General features: G+C 58.1%; 2 protein-coding genes across 2 annotated transcripts; both read right to left on the bottom strand.

Annotated features, from left to right (window-relative positions):
* Positions 1-2,733: 2,733 nt before the first annotated feature.
* LOC135447699 (regulator of cell cycle RGCC-like) lies at positions 2,734-5,673 on the bottom strand. The gene is made up of 5 exons (XM_064712790.1): positions 5,549-5,673; positions 4,815-4,970; positions 4,272-4,352; positions 3,911-3,973; positions 2,734-3,236 (listed from the first exon to the last, which is right to left on the bottom strand). The coding sequence occupies exons 2-5, from the start codon at positions 4,966-4,968 to the stop codon at positions 3,229-3,231; spliced, it is 306 nt and encodes a 101-aa protein (XP_064568860.1). The 5' UTR covers positions 4,969-4,970; positions 5,549-5,673; the 3' UTR covers positions 2,734-3,228.
* Positions 5,674-6,843: 1,170 nt separating this feature from the next.
* ARHGAP36 (Rho GTPase activating protein 36) lies at positions 6,844-16,999 on the bottom strand. The gene is made up of 10 exons (XM_064712789.1): positions 16,867-16,999; positions 14,560-14,622; positions 12,582-12,838; positions 11,866-12,061; positions 11,300-11,355; positions 10,992-11,142; positions 10,410-10,558; positions 9,923-10,093; positions 9,377-9,474; positions 6,844-8,431 (listed from the first exon to the last, which is right to left on the bottom strand). Exons 1-10 carry the CDS (start codon positions 16,979-16,981, stop codon positions 8,293-8,295), a joined length of 1,395 nt encoding a protein of 464 aa, XP_064568859.1. The 5' UTR covers positions 16,982-16,999; the 3' UTR covers positions 6,844-8,292.
* Positions 17,000-19,985: the final 2,986 nt, after the last annotated feature.

The following is a 19,985-nucleotide window of genomic DNA, read 5'->3' as shown; positions in this document are numbered from 1 at the left end:
TGGGCTTGGGGCAGCTGGGCTTGGGGGAGCCGGGACTGGGGGAGCCGGGTCTGTGGGAGATGGGCTTGGGGGAGCTGGGCTTGGGGGAGCCGGGATTGGGGGAGCTGGGCTTGGGGGAGCTGGGCCTGTGGGACCCGGGCCTTTGGGAGCTGGGCCTGTGGGAGCCAGGATTGGGGGAGATGGGCTTGGAGGAGATGGGCTTGGAGGAGCCGGGCCAGGGGGAGCTGGGCTTGGGGGACCTGGGCCTGTGGCAGGCGGGTCTGGGGGAGCTGGGCCTGAGGGAGCTGGGCCTGTGGCAGCCGGGCCTGGGGGTGCAGCCGCCTCTCTCGGGTTACCACTTCCCGCTGCCGCTGCTCCTCAGCAAACCCCCGGGGGCCCTTGGGGACCGCAGCAGGGAGCAGTGACAGCCTCGCTGGTGGCCCTGTGCACAGCACAGCCCCACTCCAGCCTGGCCAGGGCTGCCTTGGATGCTTTTCCTGCTGTGGGGAGCAGGACCCTGGGGAGGAACTGCCTGTATTGCAGGACGTGCGTGTTTGCACTGATTGATTTTGCAGCACCTCCAGGGCACGTGCAGGGCCACAGAGCCTGCAAAAGCCATGGACCCTCTGACCCACAGACATTCCTACACACCAGACCCTCCCTCATGGACCCCCCAGCCCCTCAGCCTTGTGTCCCCATGAGTGTGGGAGCAAGGTCAGGGCTCCTGCTATGCTGCACAACAGCCCTTGGACAGTTGCTCTTCCATGGGTCAGTGGATGTCACAACCTCCATCTCACGGCCACTCTGGTGTGTCCCCAGGCTCTTGCTGGGGTTCCCAGGAAAGAAAATCCACCCCTTGTCCCTGTAGAAGAGCCCCTGTGCCCAAAGGCAGTTCTGTACATTGCTTCAGCAATGCGCAGAAGCCACAGAATCATGGGATCATTTAAGTGGGAAAAGCCCTCCAAGACCATCGAGTCCAACTGTTTCCCCATCACAGCAAAAGCCACCATTAATCCATGTCCCTAAATGCCACATCCACATGTTTTGGAATATTTCCAGGGGTGGAGGTTCCACCCAGCACGGAGGTTTAGGATGATCTGCTGTCAGCACAGGCTGGCATTAGGGCCTCTGTCACCCCATGCATAGGTGTCACCCCTGGCACTGTGCCCAGTGACACCCCCTGGGCCCCCAGCCCCACCCCGAGCAGATGCTGAGGTCTGTGTCACTGGGGGAGGAGAGGCTCCTGTGCTGATGGGACAGCTCAGCCATGGGACAGGGGCGGCTCCCACCCACCCATCCCGAACCCAAGGGGCTGGGGGAGCCCGGGGTGACACCCCAACCTGCTCCTGGCAACCCCCACAACAAACAAACCCCCAGAGCGCCACCAGGGCTGTGCTGTGGCTGCGGGGGTTATCGGCCTCAGCACATTTGGGGCCGGAAAATATTTATTTCTGTAACTTGGCAACATTTGCCGCTGCTGTGGGGGTGGAAGGGGGTCAATGGGACCTGGGGATAGTGACAGCCCGAGCATTGCTGTCATCATTGCTGTCATCATTGCTGACCATCAGGACCGTGCTGGCTGGGGTGGGGTGAAAGCCCCTTCCTGCCCAGGCTGGGGAGGAGCTGGTGCAGCCCCGGGGCAGAGCAGGACCGTGGGGGGAGCAGACACCAGAGTCAGAGCAAAACAAGGAGGGCAAAACGCTGACTGCAGTGACTCAGAGGGGAAAAACGCCCTCAGTGACACAGGAGCTGCTGCCATCAGCACAGTGGGACAGTCCCCACACCACCCTGGCTCCAGTGACGGGGGCTGTGTGTCCCCACAGAAGGTCACAGGCAGATCCCTGAGTGTCACAGGCATCTCTGGGTGCCACCACCTTGGCACACACTCACTCCCATCTCCTGGCTGCCCCTCGGGGTCCATTTGGGACAGACATCAGTGGTCACATCACACAGCATGGGGACAGCAACAGCCCAGTGTCCCCTTGCTGGCCCTGCCCAGGGGCTGCCACCCTCCTGCTGGAGCAGCACTACCAGGCTGGGGTCCGTGTGTGCTCAGAGCCTCCTCAGCAGCACTGTGTGCTGGGGCTGGCAGAGAGGGTGGCTGAAATCCTCCTGCTCAGCAGTCACGCACCAGGGATGAGGGCTCAAACTGAAACTGCCCATTTCCTGCTCAGACAAGCTGCAGCGGAGCCACATGTGCCCTTACTCCACGTGAGGATCACAGAGAGAAAGGGGGACCAGCCACAGGTTCCTCTTCTGTCATCCTGGTGGCACCTCCCAGGATGGGAAACTCCAGGGGAAGGACCAGAGGGGAATCCCAGGGGGACCCATCCTCCCATCCACGGCCAAGCCTCACTCAAAGCTCAGCTTGGCAGAGGGCTGCAAACCCACATCCCTGGGCCTTGTTCCTGGGCTGCTGACAGGGGCAGGATCCAGGGGAAGTGGCACCAGAGCCCCTCCCTTTGGAAGCAGGAGCCCCGGAGCAGGGCCCTCCATGCCAGAGGGACGACAGGCAGTGCCCATCTCCCTGGCAGGGGAGGAAGGCACAGATTCTGCACCCTCTGCCTCCCCAATGGCCGAGTGCCATGGGCAGGCAGGACAAAGATTCTTGGTATTCCTCTTTAGCCAGGCATGTGCTGCTGAACTTGCTTCCCTGAGGTTTCCCCCTTCTCCAGTGCCAGTCCCACCAGCTGGCAGCCCCAGGCATCCCTGCTCCCACCCTGCCAATGGGAAAAAGATGGACACAGACAGGCAGAGGTTTAAAATCCTGTTCACAGAACCATTTGTACAGCACAAAACATATTTTTACAGTATTTACAGCAGCAGCTGGGGCAAAGGCACTTGGGGAGCAGAGAGGAGTCCAATTTGGGGCTCCCCATGCAAAGCAAAGGTCAGCAGTGACAGATGCCACCAAGGAACCAGGCTTCCCAGCCTGGAGGGGACACTGATGTCACGCTGATGTCCTGCAAGCTGATCTTCCCCAAAATTCCTCTCGGGGCTTCAGCAGCAGCCCAGCTCCCCCCCAGAGCCCTTGGAGCCACCAGACCCCGTGCAGGGCAGGGCCAGGTCCTGCCCAGGGCTGTCCCCTCCTGGTGCTGGCAGGGCCTTGTCACCATCGTCCCGCGGCCGGATCCGTCCCCACCGCCTGTCCCTGTCCCCAGAGCCATCCCCACCCCAGCCAGGGGGGCAGAGGCAGCATCAGGGAGACTCAGGGCTGGGGCTGCTCCTCTCCAGACCGCACAGCACAGCTCACATCTCTGCAGGATGACACAGAACATGGTGACAGTCTGCAGGGTTAGAGCAGAAATCTGGGGCAGGGGGTCAGCTCTGGTCCCCTCCCTCCCTCCCAACATGGCTGGGGCCTGCAAAGGAACACTTCCCAGCAGCCACCTCATTTTGCACACCAGGGATGGGAACAGATAGCAGAACTGTGCCTTACTCAGTCTGCGTGGGAGGAAAAGTTTTTTAACCAGGCTCTCTCTGCCTCCAGCCTGTCACGCTGCGGGAGGAAGTGGCCTCTGCCTCGGTTTCCCCAGCACAGCAGCCATTGGGGAGCAGCCAAACTCTCCAGAGAGGCCAGAAATGCCCAGCACAGCATCACCCCCTCCCACAGGGACACCCCCAGGCTCTTACCAGGAGGGAAACATCTGGAGGAGGAGAGCATCACCAACAGGCTCCCTGCCACCACACCGACCCACTCTCCTCCCTCCTGATGGGGTAGGTTAGGATACACCACAAGGGGAGATCCCTTCTTTCCTCCTGCTCACCTTCCCCCCCAGGTAAAGAGCAGCCTCTGAGCAGCAGCTGGAGGGAGGCTGCAGGCAGAGGAGCACAGGTCTCTGTGCATCTTCCCAAAACCATCAACAGGAGCCCCAGCCCAGGTGTCCCATCCATCCCGTGGGAAGTGCCAGGACCAAGGCTGGGCATGTACCTTCCAAGGCTTTATCCAGGTCTGCGATGAACTCCTCCAGCTCCTGCGTGTCTCCAAGCTTTGCTAGTGGGGAAAAACACGGTCAGGTCTCCCCATTCCCCCTCTCACTGGGGAGAGACCCCAACCCCTTGTTCCCAGCACAGCTGCTCCAGCTGTGTTTGTCCCAGCCAGTCCAGCCTCAACTGGGAAAATCCCAACCCAACTCCTGCCCCTTCCAGGCTCCTGCCAGGATACAAGGGCTCATTCCCACTCTGAAGGGCCCCCTTGGCACCCCCCAATCCAGGGCTGGCAGTCATTGCCAAGCCCAGCTGAGCACAGAGAAGGAAGCCCTGCAAACCCCTTTGGATGGGGCCAGGCTCACCTTTGGTGGGATACGTGTCAGCTGGGCTGTTGAGGTGCTCCTCACTGGAGTTGAGGCTGCTTCCTGGGGATGTGCTGGCACCTGCAGAGACAGAGCATCAGTCCCTGGCCTGGGCACAGGCACCTGATGAACATTTTGCAGGAACACGGCCCGATCATGCCCATGGCACAGGGTGGCACACTCTTGGACACCCCATCTGCTCCTCCCCTGCTTCTAGGAATGCTTGGAAAAATGGAACTGAGTTTCTTTCTCAGGTCAAAGACCACCAGAGGTTGTCTGGGCACAGTTGCAAGGATTGGGTTATTACAGAGAACTGGGTTATCCCCAGCCCCTCAGGGTCCTGCAGCAGCCTGCCCAGCATCAGGAGCCCTGGGAGATGTTGGCAGGTCCTGGGCCAGTATCCATGGTCATCCCCTCATTGCTCATCCAGCCCTCCAGGGCTGAGTCAGGCAGCATCAGCAGGAAGATGTGCTCCATGGAGGAACCACAGAGCTCCCACCCTGGCCATCCTCCCCAGGGCTCCTCACCCCAGCCCAGACTCACTCTCCAGCTCATCGATGCCACTGTCATACACGCTCTGCCCCGCTTTCCTCTTCAGCTCCTCCAGGTGCTGCTGGTACTGACTCGCAGGGCCCCGGTCAAAGTCCTCCATGACCTCGTCGAACTCTCTCAGCAGCTCACTGAGCTCCTCAGCCATCGCTGGGGGCAACATGGGGGTGTTGGGGTACCCACCTGGCAGGCAGGGCCAGCCAGAGCCTCTCGGGAGCAGCCCAGGCTGGGGATGGGGCAGAGACAGGCTCCAGGTGCCGGCTGTGCAGGCAGTGCCAGCGCTGCTCCGAGCACACCCGGCTCCTCGGACAGCTCAGCCTTCCCCCCAGCTCATCCCACAGCTGGGCTGCGGCCAGCCCAGTAAGAGCTGGTGCTACTCAGGCTCGATAGAATCCCAGAAGGGTTTGAGCAGGAAGGGAGCACAAAGCCCATCCCATCCCAGCCATGGATGGCAGGGACACTTTCCACTGTCCCAGGGTGCCCCAAGCCCCAATGTCCAGCCTGGCCTTGGGCACTGCCAGGGATCCAGGGGCAGCCCCAGCTGCTCCGGCCAGGCTGGGGCACACGGAGGAGCGGAGGAGGGCACAATCCCCGGCCGGGACAATCCGGGACCCCCGGCTCCATCCCGCTCCCGGGGGTGCCCGGAGGCTGCGGGGGGACCCAGGAGCGGAGCCCCTGGCGGGTTCCGAGGGGGCGGCATCCCCGCCTCGGTTCGGTTCGGCACTCACCGGCTGCTCGGCTCCCTGCGCTCCGGTCCCGCGGCAGCAGCGCCTCCCGCTCCGCTCCCGCCGCTTTTGGCCCCGCACCGGGGCTGGGCGGGGGCTCCGGGAGGCTCCGCCCCCAAACGGCTGCGCGGGACCGGGGGAATCTCAGGGGTCACCCCCCCAAACACCTCCAAACACCCCCGATAAACACCCCAAACAAACACTCCCGAACAAACATCCCAAACACCCCCTAAAAGACACCCCTGAACAAACACCCCCTAAAAGACACCCCCGAACGCCCCCGCCCGATCTCGCTCCCTCAAAGCCCCGACAGGAGGTGGAACACGGGATTGGGGCTCAGCTCCCGGGGAACAAGGGACAGACGGCCTCAAGCTGCGCCGGGGAAGGTCAGGTTGGATATTAGGGAAAATTCCTCATGGACAGGGCTGCCCGGCCTGGCACAGCTGCCCAGGGCAGTGGTAGAGTGCCCGTCCCTGGAGGGATTTCAAAGCCGTGTGGATGTGGCACTTGGGGACAGGGGTTGGGGTGGCCTTGGCAGTGCTGGGGGATGGCTGGACTTGGTGCTCTTGCAGGGCTTTTCCAGCCTCAGCGGTTCCATGGTTCTCTCCTACAGGTTTCCCAGAGAGCTGTCAAGCCCAGAGCTTTGTGTCTGGGCCCTGTCATGGATCCTGGTGAGCAGCATGAAGGAGACACAGTGGTTTAAAAAAGAGGAGCTCAGGCTCTGCTGTCCTTGCTGTTGACTCTAAACCCACCCATGGATCTGAACAGCCGGTCCCACTCCTGCAGATTCTCCCTGCTGTACCCTCATACAAGCCCTAGGCCTGGCTCTGCCCTGCCGGTCTGAGGGACTCAAAGGGGCTTTGGTGGGGCTGGAACTAAAAACCAGCCAGAACCTCCCCAACAGCAGGAGCCTCAAAAACAGCAACTACCCCCAAAACCAGCAACTGCTGCCTAAACAGGAATGACGCCCCAAACAGTGATCAGCCCCAAAACAGTGACCAGCTCCTGAGACCCACCAACCCCCCACAAGCAGTCTCCCACAAACATTCACCACTGCCCCAAAAGCAACCACCCCCCTCAAGAAGAGACCCCCAACAGCAGCAGCCCCTCCTGTGCCAGCACTGGGGATCCGGTAGGATCAAGGCAGAACCTCCCCTGTCATTCCTGAGGTGACCCCCAAGGCCTGCAGGGGCAAGGAGCCCCTGAGAGCAGAACCCGGAGCAAAAGCCAGCCAGCCCCTGCAGAGCGGGTCCAGAGCAACGCCAAGGCTCCACGGTGAGATGTGAGCTGGCTGGGCAGCGGGTTTATTTCATTTCGTGAGGCTGGAACGGAGCGGCTCCAGCAGAGTCTCGGTGCAGCCGCACGGGGGCCGGGCCAGGCCGGTGCCGGGCTGCCCTCAAGCGGAGTTTGCAGCAATATCGCATCAACGCTGCCAGGGATGAACACCCCGCGGCCACTTGGGTGGCTCTGCAGCAGCCAGGGAAAGCTGGTGCTTCCCAGGGAGCTCCCCGTGCCCCCCTACCCCTGTTATGGTGCGGGGGAAGTGAAATTCAGCAGGGCTTTTCCTGCAAAGAGCTGCCTCCTGTGTCAGCATCCCTGGTCCATCCTAGAATCATGGAATCACAGAACGGCTTGGGTGGGAAAGGACCTTAAAGTCCATCCTGCTCCACCCCCTGCCATGGGCAAGGACACCTTTCACTGTCCCAGGCTGCCCCAAGCCACATCCAGCCTGGCCTTGGACACTTCCAGGGATCCAGGGGGCAGCCACAGCTGCTCTGGACAACCTGTGCTGGTGTTTTACCACCCTAGGAAGGAATTTGAAAGGCTAGGGGCTGCTCTTGCAGCAGGTACAATCCCACCCAGAGCAGTGGCTGGACCAATGTTGGTTTCACAGCTGACATTCAAGTATTCCCGTGGCCTCTGGAACCCTCCATAGCCTCATGGTGTCCCAAATTTATCTGCTTCTCCAGACACAACAGCTCTGCTGCTCTCTGGAGCTTATCAGCTCCCAGGGGGTCTCACCAGCTATCTCACAGCACAGGCTCCTTCGGGAAATGCTTCTCCACCCATCCCAACTGTTCTGATCTGCAGGGAAAGGACCTTTGCAAAATAAGAGCCCAGCCTGAGCAGGGCACCTGACAAGGTCTAGGTGCCTTCAGATCAGGACTGGGTGCAGGCTGTGGTGGAATATGGAATACTGTTTGCAGAAGTACTGCTTTGTCCCCAGAAGTGCCCTGCTGCGGCTGCCCCATCCCTGGGAAAGTTCAAGGCCAGAAGGCCAGGCTGGATGGGGCTTGGAGCAGCCTGGTGCAGGGGAAGGTGTCCCTGCCTGTGCCAGAGCCTCACCGCCCTCACGGGAAGAACTTCTCTGAATATCCCATGAATATCCCAATTTCTCTGTCGGGCAGTGGGAAGCCATTCCCCGTGTCCTGTCCCTCCAGACCGTTACAAAAGCATTTGGATACGTGGATAAGGTCCCTCTGAGCCGTCTCTTCTCCCTCAGCCTGTCCTCCCTGCAGGTGTAGGGATGGCACTCCATTCCCAGGGTGCTGTGGGGAGGGGGTGGCAGGGAGGGCTGTGCTGAGGATGTGGCAGTGTTGCACCCGCAGGGAGGTGCCAGCCTGGCAGGTGACCCCCGAGTGCAGCTCTGCCCCCCGGGCACAGGCACAGGGGCTGCCCCCACAGTGAGGAAGGGCTGGGGTTTGTGGGAAAAGCTGCCTGGTTGTGTCCAGAGAGCCTGGGCAGGGCTAGATGCCAACATGCAGGTTTAGGAAGGAGACGCTGCTGTAGAGCTCCGAGCAGACCGAGCCGCGCTCCAGGCTGTGTGTCCAGCCAGGCGGTGTGGACAGAGCCAGCTCCTCCCTGGGATCCTCAGGCTCTGGGCTCCTAAGGAAGCAAAAAGGAGAGAGATGCTGTTAGCAAATGCTTCTACTGCCCACTGCACTCCCAAATGGGCTCAAGCAGTGATCCCAAAGACTGCCATCTCCAGACAGTCCCAAGAGGAATGTGAAGACAAACAAGAAGCTGTAGCATGGATCACAGAATCCCAGGTTTGGGTTGGAAGGAACTTTGAAGAGTATCTAGTCCATGGGCACAGATACCTTCTACTAGACAGGGTTGCTCCAAGCCCCATCCAAACTGGTATGGAAGTGGCCTGTGGTCCAGGAAAACCCTTCCCACAGGACAATTCATGTTTCTGAGGAGTCACCAGCTCTACTGAAGGCTCTTGAGCATCCCCTGCTCCTCATGATCCCCTGTTTTCAACCATTCCTTACTTCCAACCCCAGGGAGCAAACCCCCTCCTGCATTATGTGCCATGGTAGACCCAGCTCATGGGACGTGAGGTCCTTTCAGCCACCACCTTTAACCTTAGGGAAGGGCACAAGCTCCAGTTCTGAGCCTCAGTGGGAATGTCCCATCTTGCACCCCCCCCCCCATCCAAAATGTGGATGTATGGACAGAGCTGGTGGCCCCACACAGACACCTGGGGCAGGCAGAGACTGCAGTGAAACACGGACACCAAGGATGGAAGAGGTTTGGAGAAGGCTGGTGGTGGAGCAGGAATCAGCGTGTGACGCTGAGAGGCAGGAGCAGGGGAGGGGCTGGACAGGAGCTGTGTGGATACCAGAGAGAGAGCTCTGGAGAGAGCTGGCACAGGCTGGGGAGCAAACAGGGAGAGCAGGGAGCTCCAGAGGATGGGAAGGGTGGAGTGTGAAGGGCTTTAGCTGAGGAGCCGTGACCAGGGCGCTGCAGGAAGGAGCAGTCTGGAGGAAGATGAGCAGGGTGTGCTGTCACTTGTCCCTGTGCCCGGAGGAGCCCTCAGGCACTTACGGCACATCAGGGAACTTCCTGCGCAGCAGGTACTCGATGACATCGGGGTCTGTCTGGAACAGCCTCCTCAGCACGTCACACTGCATCTCTGGGGACACCTGGGGACACACGGCCACACCGCTCACTCGTGGGGCCACTCTCGGCAGGAGGCTGAGCAGAGGCAGCCAAGGAAGGAGCCCAGGACGTGGTCACAGAGCCAGCATGTTGGTGTCACCCCCTACACACCTCCCAGGGGCTGCAGGATCTCAGCCCCTGCTTTCCCTCCACTATCCCCAGTTCTTTGGCTCCCTGCAGACCACAAAAATGGCTATAAGGCTTTTTGGGGATCTGAAATGTCACATTCCAATAGACCTGAGGGGACTCTTACTGCTGCCTGCGAGTGCCCTGTGGGAGGGTAGAGAGAGGGTGGAGCCAGAGCCTTCCCAGAGGATGGGCACAGACCAAGGTGTGCATCTCTGACAGGGACAAAATCCTTCCCCTGCTGCTCTTGCAAGAGTTCAGAGGGAAGGAGGTGCTGGAGGGGCTGCCCTGAGGAGCCCAGCTTACCATGAACAGGGAGTGGTGGTGCTCAATCAGCCTCTGGAGCACCAGGATTATGGCAGCACTGTCCTCAAAGTTCAGGGCACCAGCATCTTTCTCTCCAGGCTTCTCCTTCTGCAGGATGTTGGGACCAAAGACTGTAGCCAGGTTTGACACTGTCATTTTGTTCCCAGGGATCTACAAGGAAGCACCAAAGGAACCTGTGGACTGTGGATGGAGTGGCATGGGATGTTCCAGGATGTCCTCACCCACCCCAGGGCAGGAACACAAGGGCGATGTGAGGGTGAGGGGTTGGTCTGGGTCCAGTTTGGTCCTCTCTGAGCTGGTGGCAGGGCCAGCACAAAGGGCTCGAGGTGCTGGAGCACACACTCATCCCATTCCCACCTTTTCCAACCACAATGACCCCGGGATTCCGTGAGGGATTTGTTGTCTCCCCCAGGCTCGCAGCAGCCCCAGCCCTGTCCAGGGCAGCCCTCAGGAGCAGCAGCCTCACCTGGCGGCCCTCGGGGTCCCAGGAGCTCTCGGCGTGCCGCGCCACCCGGGCCAGGAAGCGCAGGAGGCGCAGCAGGGTGTCACTGTGGCACGGGGGCAGCAGGAACAGCAGCAGCTGCAGCGTGTCCAGCTGGGCCTGCCCCTCCAGGCCTGGGGACAGCAGTGTTAGTGAGGGGCACAGCCCACCCGGCACTCCCAGCCCTCCTCCACATGTTGGGAATGAGCTCTGGTGGGAGCCAGACTGCTGTCCCACCCTTCCTCCCATGGGATGGAGAACCCAGCCAGAGCTCTGGTGGTGTTGGATATTGTACAGCCACACAGCCAAAGACTGTCACGGAGCAGAGGGATTTTTATAGTCCAATTCAAAAGAAATCAAACAAAACTCCCACCAAATCCACTGATTACAGTAACTGTGTAATGGGAGCACAACACCCATCCCAGAAGCTTTGGAAAAGAAGGGTGGTGAGGAAGTGCAGTGTCCAAAGTCAGGATGGACAGGACTCGGAGCAACCTGCCCAAGTGAGAGGTGCCCCCAACACAAATCCTCCTGTGGCTGTGCAGGTTCTGCTCCACAGGTACTCACTGGCTGTGCTGAGGAAGGCTCCATAGAGCTCTCTGGGAATCAGGGAATCAGGCATATCCCGGAGAAACTCTTTGAGCAGGGCAGCCACATCATGAACACTTTGATGCTCATCCAAGAAAACATCCAGCCCTCGGTCAAACTCTTCCCTCAGCTTGGAGATGGAAGAAATGGGAAGGATGAAAATCACAGTGAGTTCTAGTCTGTTTCAGGCCTCTCCACACCAATGTCAGCTCTATCCATCCCCATCCACACGAGCCTCTATCCCCGACAAGGCACAGCCAGAGGATGCAGTGAATGCCTCCCTTTACCTGCTGGACTCTTTTCTTGGAGCTTCCAACACGGAAGATGCCAACAGTTTGAAGCCCTGGGGGACAGAGATGTTAGTGCTGTGCATTCCCACTGCTCCCTGCCACCCAGGCTGCTCCTGGGAGCACCTCAGCACTGTGGCAGGGCTTCTCTTGCATGGCTTTCCCTTCTCCAGGCAGTGAGGAAAAGGAAAGGCTATGGAGCCATGAGATTTCCTTGGGTTGCCTGTGGGAAAGGAGGAGATCCCATCCCTACAGTCACTGTGAGCAAGGGCTGGATGTGCAGCAGAGGTTGAGGAACCAGGAGATCATCACTGACACACACAGTGACATTCCCTCCTCAGTGACATCCCCCTCTGGTGCTGCACCCAACCCAGAGGACTCTCCTTCAGGAGGCTTTTTGGAAGATGCCCTGCCCCAGGACTCACAGAAGCATTCAGGTTGGGAAAGACGTCCAAGACCATCGAGTCCACCCATGGTGCCCATCAAACCTGGCCTTCCTCCCACCTTGGGGGTGGTCAGCCAGGATGTCCTGGTGGCCACACTCAGGGAGTTTCTCCAGCCCTTACCGTGAGTCTCAAGGTGGGTGCAGCACCTGTCCACAATCCGTGGCACCTGCCAGGTGATGGGGTTCAGGCTCAGCTGCTTCTTCTTGCCGCGGCTCCTGCGAGGGTCCAGCTCATGGGGGTGTGAGAGCTGCAGGGCCTCCAGCAGCTCGGAGGTGTTGTCACTCAGCTCCGTGATGGAATCCACGGACATGGCCCCCTGGGGTGGAGCAGAGGAATGACCCCACAGATCCATCACTGCCGTGACCTCACGGGTTTCTGGGAAAGGGCAGCACCCAGTGCCACCCCAGCCATGGCAGGGACACCTCCCACTGTCCCAGGCTGCTCCAAGCCCCAGTGTCCACCCTAATCTTGGGCACTGCCGGGGATCCAGGGGCAGCCGCAGCTGCTCTGGGCACCTGTGCCAGAGCCTGCCCACCCTGCCAGGGAACAATTCCTTCCCAATATCCCATCTGACCCTGCCCTCTGGACCCTTAGATGTCCCCCTGGTAGCCTCATCTCCATAAGAGCTTTGCTAGTGAGGGTCCTCCCACTCCTCTCAGTCCATCTCTGAGGGGGCTGGAGACATCACCATTTCCCCGAGGACAGACTGGAACCGGCCCAGCCTGGGTCACAACCCACTCGGTCAGTGAGAAAAAAATCCTGGAAAATCCCATTTATTGCCAAATTCGGACGCCCCCATCCCACAGCACCACCACAGCCCATGTTGGGGACCATACCCTCCGCTGGCTCCAGGAGCCCTTGTCCACCAGCACTGGGGAAAGCGGCTCCTCTGGGCAGCCCCCGTCGGGTGCCCGGATGCAGCTGGTGCCCACTGCCAGCCTCCTGTGCCTCTGGGCCCGGAACCTGGTGACCGTGGCCTCCACCTCCAGGCAGAGGCGGCGGCTCCGGCCCACGGCCTCCTGCAGCTGCCGGCAGGCGCGGTCGTTGGCGATGACCTGGGCGAGCGGCACGCCGAAGGTGTGGGGAGAGCACTCTGCGGGAACACGGCACGGAGGGAACGGCACTGAGGGAGCTGCAGGGATGAACCCCGTGTCCTGCCCCCAGGAGCGCCTGGAGCAGTCCCAGGGAGCAGGAAAGGTGTGGGGGGAGCCTGGGTGCCACAGAGCCAAGGGGGAGGGCACCCCATGGGAAATGGGGGGCTGGGGGCACAGGGAGGAGACACAGGGGCCTGCTCTCCAGCAGTGGGCTGCTTGGAGCCCATCCCAGTTTCTCCTGGAGTTTCCTTCCTTTGATGGCTACTCAAGATGCCATGGCACCTATGAAGCAACGACTTCATAAATCACCAAAAGATCCTTTCCAAATTCTAACTGTGAGAAATGGATTTGTAGAGAGTTCTCAGGGCCTAACAGAAGGCCCACACGGTGTACATCTGTATGCAAACTTTGAGACAAGAAATGGTGACTTAGAAATGCCACAGAATAAGACAGATATTGTTGAGAGAAAAATGGAGCTAGAAAAAAGTTTCAAAAGATAACCTTACAAATAAGACTAGATACTTTAGAGAAATAAAAATAGCAAAAATGTATTAGGACCCACGAGGGGTAGTTTTAGATGATTGGCTTTAAGGCACCTACAGCATGGTGTGGCAAAAAGCTGATAGGCCAAGAAACACTCATAGTGTATTGTAATTAGGAAATGATTGGTTTCTGATTGTAATGGCATGAATGATAACATCTGTGCTGTCTCACCCTTCTCATGAGACGGAAAATGGAATAAAAGTTTTTAAAACGCCTCTCAGTTGCCCCATCTGAAGATCAAGAACAGTATTGTCCAACAAACTGGTGCCCAGTGTGAGGAGCAGATAACTCAACTAAACTGTCTGGCCTGCCAGAAAGCCCCGAGGTCACTTTTGTGAAGTGTTGCTGAGACAAGCATGAATCCTGGGATCATGACTCTTGCAAGAAGAGAGAAGTTGGATTTCTGCCCTCGTCGCTGGCTCGGTCAGGACAGAGATCCAGCAAGGACTTGCCTCTTGCTCAACATCAGGTAAGCCTCAGGGAAAGTGTTAGGACACAAGATGTCCAATTTGCCTAGAGATATTTATAAAACCTTAAAGATCTGGTCAAATCTAATTCCTGCAACATTTCAAAATCTGAGTTAAACGACTTACTATTATGTATTCAGAAGCGGTTTCCAGCTGTGGATAAAGCTTCTATGGTATCACTTCCTCTCTGGGAACTTTTAGGACTGAAACTATACAATGCTTTTACCACAGACAGAGATCAAACAGCTGCTAAGTTGCTACCAGCATGTTGTACAATGATTGATATGTTTAAGCATTGTACTAAGTAAAATATGAGGCATTAATTTCAGTAGTTTTAAACCCTTGAATGGTTTTGTGCTGGTGTGGGGAAGGTCATTCCCACCTGGCTCTGCTCTAGGATTCTGTGTAGCCCAGGGTTGTCACTGAGGTCCTTCAGGGGATGCTGAGATAGAACTGGAGGTGACAAGAGTGGGGCAAAATGGGCAGATAGACTCATTTGTGGGTGTTCACCTTGAGAATGCATTTCACATTGCACACATTCCACGCACCTTTCCGTCCTTCCAGGCTCCAGCAAGCTCGTGCCATTCCAAGAACAGCAGAACAACTGTGATGAAGCATCCTACTGGATTTGGGCACATCCCACCCCACCAAAAACCACCCATTCCCCCTGAGAGCAGGGACCAAAGCCAGGTACAAGTGAGGCTGCTCACCTTTCCTCTCCTTGGAGAAGCTCTCCAGCTTCTGCCGGATGGATTTCATGCCTTTGGAGCCATCTACAAGGAAAAGGGGAAGGTTCAGCACCAGCATCTTGGGGCTGGCTCAGCATGGGCTCCCTGTCCCTCTGCAGCCTCCAGCCAGGGGACACTGAGGGACAGCCCTGAGGGGATCCAGGAGTGCCCTGGGACACACAGTGGGCAGCAGCTGCCAGGGAACAGCCCTGGAGATGGACATCCCTGCCTGGGAACAGCCCTGGAGATAGACATCCCTGCCAGGGAACAGCCCTGGAGATGGACATCCCTGCCTGGGAACAGCCCTGGAGATGGACATCCTGCTGGACAGCCCTGGAGATGGACATCCCTGCTTGGAGAACAGCCCTGGAGATGGACATCCCTGCCTGGGAACAGCCCTGGAGATGGACATCCCTGCCTGGGAACAGCCCTGGAGATGGACATCCCTGCCTGGGAACAGCCCTGGAGATGGACATCCCTGCCTGGGAACAGCCCTGGAGATGGACATCCCTGCTTGGAGAACAGCCTGAGATGACATCCTGCTTGGGAACAGCTCTGAGATGGACATCCTCTTGGAAAGCTGGAGAGGACACCTGCCTACACCGAGATGATCCCTGCCTGGGAACACATGGCTCCTTTAAGGAGATGGACATCCAACAGTCCTGGAGAACACTTAACCCAGAGGACATCCTGCTTGGAGACACCATACATCCCAGCTGGCAGCCTGATGGAATCCTCTTGAACAGCTCGGAGATGGACATCCTGCTTGGGACACTCATGTCTCTGAGAACACTCTGAAGACATCTCTGTTGGGAATAAGACATCCCAGCTGGGACCGCCTGGAGAGGAACATGAGTGAGATGACATGTATAATAGGCCCAGCACACGACAATACCAGAAGGCTTTGGGAATGTTTTAGAGCACAGACATAAAACGTTGTACAAAACACCATCAGAAATCCCATCCTGCTCTGCAAGGATCCCACCTCACACATCCAGCAGCAGTGAACTGAGAATTCACTCACTGCCCACCCTAAATCCTTCCAGGACACATCACCCTATTCTGGCTTGTACTCTTCATTCCTGAAGAATTCTCTTCCTAGTAACAGCTTATATCTACTTGTTTGGGTTATTTTGTAAGACTTAGAGGAAAGCTCTGACAGCTGGAATGAGGAACATGAGTGTAGAAGACAGCATAAATTATCCAGCAGCACACTGACCAACCAGGAAGGAAATACTGGGGTTTGGGGCTTTTTTTGGCACTGCACTGGTCCCTAGGGGAGCTGCTGCTGCAGGGTGTCACTGCAAGCTGGATCACAACAGCCCAAAATAAAACAAAATAAAAAAGGAATCAGGATGTTTGCGGTCAAAGTCCTCCAGGGCTGCAGCCCTGGAGCAACTGGGAGTTCTGGGAAGGAGAGGGGAGCTGTGCTGGACTCTCCGTGATGCCATTTAATGGCATGAAACCTTTGGGATATTAAGGTGGGAAGCCAGACTTGGGTGCCCCCTCGAGCAGTCGGTGCTCAGTGTGAGGCTGGGCACTGGGAGATGCCCATCCTGGGAGAGGATCCTGAGACCTGGGGCCTCCATCCTGCCCTGGGGTGCCAGGAGTGGAAGGGGGGCTGGAGACCCCCAGGCTCCCTCTGCACCCCAGCCCCAGCCCTGGTGAGCTGGTGCCATCCCCTGCCCTGCTGGGATGCCAAAATATGGCCCAGGGCACAGGAGGCACATCAAGTGGGTAAGAAGTGGATTTGGGAAGGAGTCTCTGATTTGGGAACCACAACTCTGGGTTTGCTGGTGGGGGACACAGGCAACCCTGGGAACCCTGACAGGGCCTCTGTGCTCAGTTCCTGTGGAGCTCCTAAATTTATCCACCCTTTTATGTGTCAGTGCATTATCCACTCTCCATAAGCCCCTTTCCAGCATCAGGACTTAGTGCTGGCCATGGATCCAAACATCCCACCCCAAGGGCACTCAGACAATCCCCGTGGAGACCTCGCCAAGTTGTCACATCTGGTTTGAGTTTGGGGGTTGGAGGGTCATGTTCTCCCACTGCTGCGGACACACAACCCTCTCCACAGGCTGATCAGGCCTTCAGGGCTCAGAACAAGGCAGGAATGAGAAACAGAATGGACCAAAATATGTCACAAATGTCTCCCCATAACCATCACCCCGGGCTGTGGTGTGGGGATGTGCAGCATGAATGGCTCAGCCTCAGCCCCCCTTGGCAGGAGCCTCCTGTCCTGTCCTCTCCCCTCCTGTCCGTCCTCTCCCCCCCTGTCCCCTGTACCTCTGTCCAGACTGAGGTGGCCCACGGGCAGCCTCTCCTGCAGCTGGAACAGTGCCAGCTCCTGCAGACTGGCCCTCTCCAGCTCGGACAGGCTCTGCAGGGCCACGGGCTGCATCCCAGGGCTGGCGCCTGGCACAGGGGCGAGCCAAAGGTCCTCTGGAAAACACACCTGTGTGAAAGGAACGCGTGGCAGCGACACCTGCTTTAGGAGAGAAACTGCTGGGAGCACCCCAGGGAGTCTTTGCAGGAGACATTTGTCCCTCTGTCACCTCTCCAAAGAGCCAGTGGGGCTGCAGAGCCCCAGCCACATCATCTCACTCCAACCTTACAAGCAAAGGCCTTGGAGGCATCAGAAGATATTTAGATTTGATACTGGGGAGGAATTGTTCCCTGTGAGGGAGGCCCTGGTGCAGGGTGCCCAGAGGAGCTGTGGTTGCTCTGTCCTTGGAAGTGTCCATGGCCAGGTTGGACAGGGCTTGGAGCAGCCTGCCCTGGTGGAAAAGGTCTCTGCATGGAAGGAGATAAGCTTAAAGATCTCTCCCAGATTTTATGATTTATCTTTTGTAAATCACAAACAACTGCACATGACCAGAGGTGCCGAAGCCCTTTACCCCAGGCTGGACCACAGACCCTGGACACACCCTGGACACCCCATCTCCTGTCCCAGAGCTTTGGGGAGCCCTCCCTGTTGTGTGCAGGCTCTGGGAGAGCCCACACAGGGACCTGGTTCCTCAGCCCACACTGACCTGGCTGCCTCCAGCGGTGCCACTTCCTCCTGGTGCCACCTGTGCCACCTCCTCCTGGTGCCACCTGTGCCACCACCCCAGCACCACCCGGCACAGTCCAAAGAGCAACAGCAGCCCCAGGGAGAGGAGAGGAGTGAGGTCAGAGTACGGGCTCTGAACTGAACCTCCCCAAAGAGGCTTAAGGCAAGAATGAAAAATAAATTCCTGGAAGTCTCAAGGGATGCAGTGAGACCCCCAGGAAGGGGGCAGAGCTCCTGTGTCAGTCTCTGCCCCCCCTCTAGCCCGAGACTGGTTCCATCTGGTCAGGTTTGAAATTTCAGTTTCTAAAGGTTAGAAATTAGAAATTTAGAAATTAGAATTTAGAAAGTTACGTAAATTAAAGAAGAAAACAAATATAAAGGAGTTGTTCAGAGTTCCCTGTAAGTGGAGACTGAAAAGGGAATTTACCTACATCATAGAATCCAACGCTGGTTTGGGTTGGAAGAGACCTCAAAAACCATCTCATTCCACCCCTGCCATGGGAGGGACACCTCCCACTGTCCCAGGCTGCTCCAAGCCCCGTCCAACCTGGCCTTGGGCACTGCCAGGGATCCAGGGGCAGCCACAGCTGTGCCAGGGCCTGCCCACCCTAGGAAGGAATTCCTTCCCAATATCCCATCCATCCCTGCCCTCTGTCAAATTAAAGAGGCACAATGCAGGCATTTTTATAACTCCCATCCTGCTCCCCTGGGATGGTGTGGGGCAGGAACCTCCTTGGCTGTCAGAGATGGGAGCATCTCCACATGCCAGGGACAGCTCCGTGCCTCTGCTGCACCGGGAGCTCCCAGCAGGGCGGGAGCAGCTGTGCTGTGCATGGATGGATGGACGGATGGATGGATGGATGGACGGATGGATGGACATAGCCCCAGAGAGACACACTGTAGGGAGTTACCTTTGTGCAGGTGAAGCCCCACACTCCAGCAGAGCTCACAGCCACATCCCCAGCCTGAGCAGAGTCCTGTGGGATGCGGCCGCCATGGGGTGAGGAAGAGGAGGAGGAATCCCAGAGAGGGAGCAGCAGAGGGAAGGCAGGAAGGAGAAGGCAGGAAGGAGAAGGACAAGCTGCTGCTTATCTGTCCAACCGCAGGCGCCACTCGAGGAGCCCTGTGACGTGCCACCACCACTGGCACTGCCAAAACTCATCCTCCAGGAGTTAACCCCAAACACCTGCCCTGCTTCTCACCCCAGGTGTGGATTTATGTCCCCGGGAACAGCTGAGATGGGGACCAGCACCTCCAAGCCAGAGGCACAAGAGAGCGTGGGTGTCCCTGCCGGGGACAGGGATCAGGGATCCTGTGAATCCCATGGGACAGGAGAGCTCCCTCAGCCTGGACAGGCACCGGGCTCCCCATAAGGAAAGAAATGCTGGCCCACAGTGGGGGCGAAGGCAGAGCCCCACAAAAACCCTGCTTTGGAGGGGATGCCAGAGCAGGAATCTCACTAACTCAAAAACAGGACTGGTGCTTATTTCAGGAAATCCCACGGGGAAAGCTCAGTGCAGCTGCCCCCTCCATTCCCAAGGAGCAGTGGCTGCTCTCCCCCAGTCTCAGCTGCAGTTCCTCTCTTTCCAGCTGGAGCTAAGGGCCCACGTTTACCTTGCCTGTGTCCTCTTGCAGCAGCACCAGCAGCTCCCGGCTCTTCCTTTGGGACAATGGCTTTCACAGCAGCATCTCCTCAAAGGCTCCAGGGGCCCTTCCAGCCCACAGGCAGGAGGAGAAGTGGGGAAGGGATGGAAAGGAGCTGCCACGGCCGAGGGGAGGAGAGAGGGGATGAGAATGTGAATTTTCTGCCAAAGAAATGAGAGCCAGAAACAGCGTGTGGAGAGAGGGCAGGGCTGGATGGAAGGAACTGCTCTTCCCACGCTGGACACGGAGCCTTGGCAGGGATTGCTCATTGCTCAATCCCCTCCATCCTCAGCTTTCCCCGCTCCCGTCCATGGGCAACCAGGACACCCCCAAAGCATCAGCTGTGCTGCCAGGTGAAACCTGAACTGGCAATGTGCTGCCTGGGGAGGGCCAGTGGATGATTCCCACCGCAGCTCTCCGTGCACCTTCCCGGTGCTCCACCACTGCATCTTCCCCGTAACAGTGTCTGGCAGGGTCTGGCACAGGCTCCACATCCAGGGTCCCTGCAGAGCTCTGCTGTTGAGGAGCTCACAGACCTCATGGGGTGGATCTACAGCTCAGGCTGTTCTCAGGGGGTTAACAGACCTTGGAGAGCCTCCCAAACCTCTACCAACACCCAAAATTGGCACTTCCTTGCCAATAACACACTCCTTGCCCTGAGCCCTTTGGGGCCACAGCCAGGCTCCTGGCCCATGATCATGGAACAGTT

This window comes from Zonotrichia leucophrys, chromosome 4A, assembly GCF_028769735.1.
Source record: "Zonotrichia leucophrys gambelii isolate GWCS_2022_RI chromosome 4A, RI_Zleu_2.0, whole genome shotgun sequence".
NCBI classification, from domain to species: Eukaryota; Metazoa; Chordata; class Aves; order Passeriformes; family Passerellidae; genus Zonotrichia; species Zonotrichia leucophrys.
Note: the sequence above shows the minus strand (reverse complement) of the source record. Positions and strands in the feature narration are given on the sequence as shown.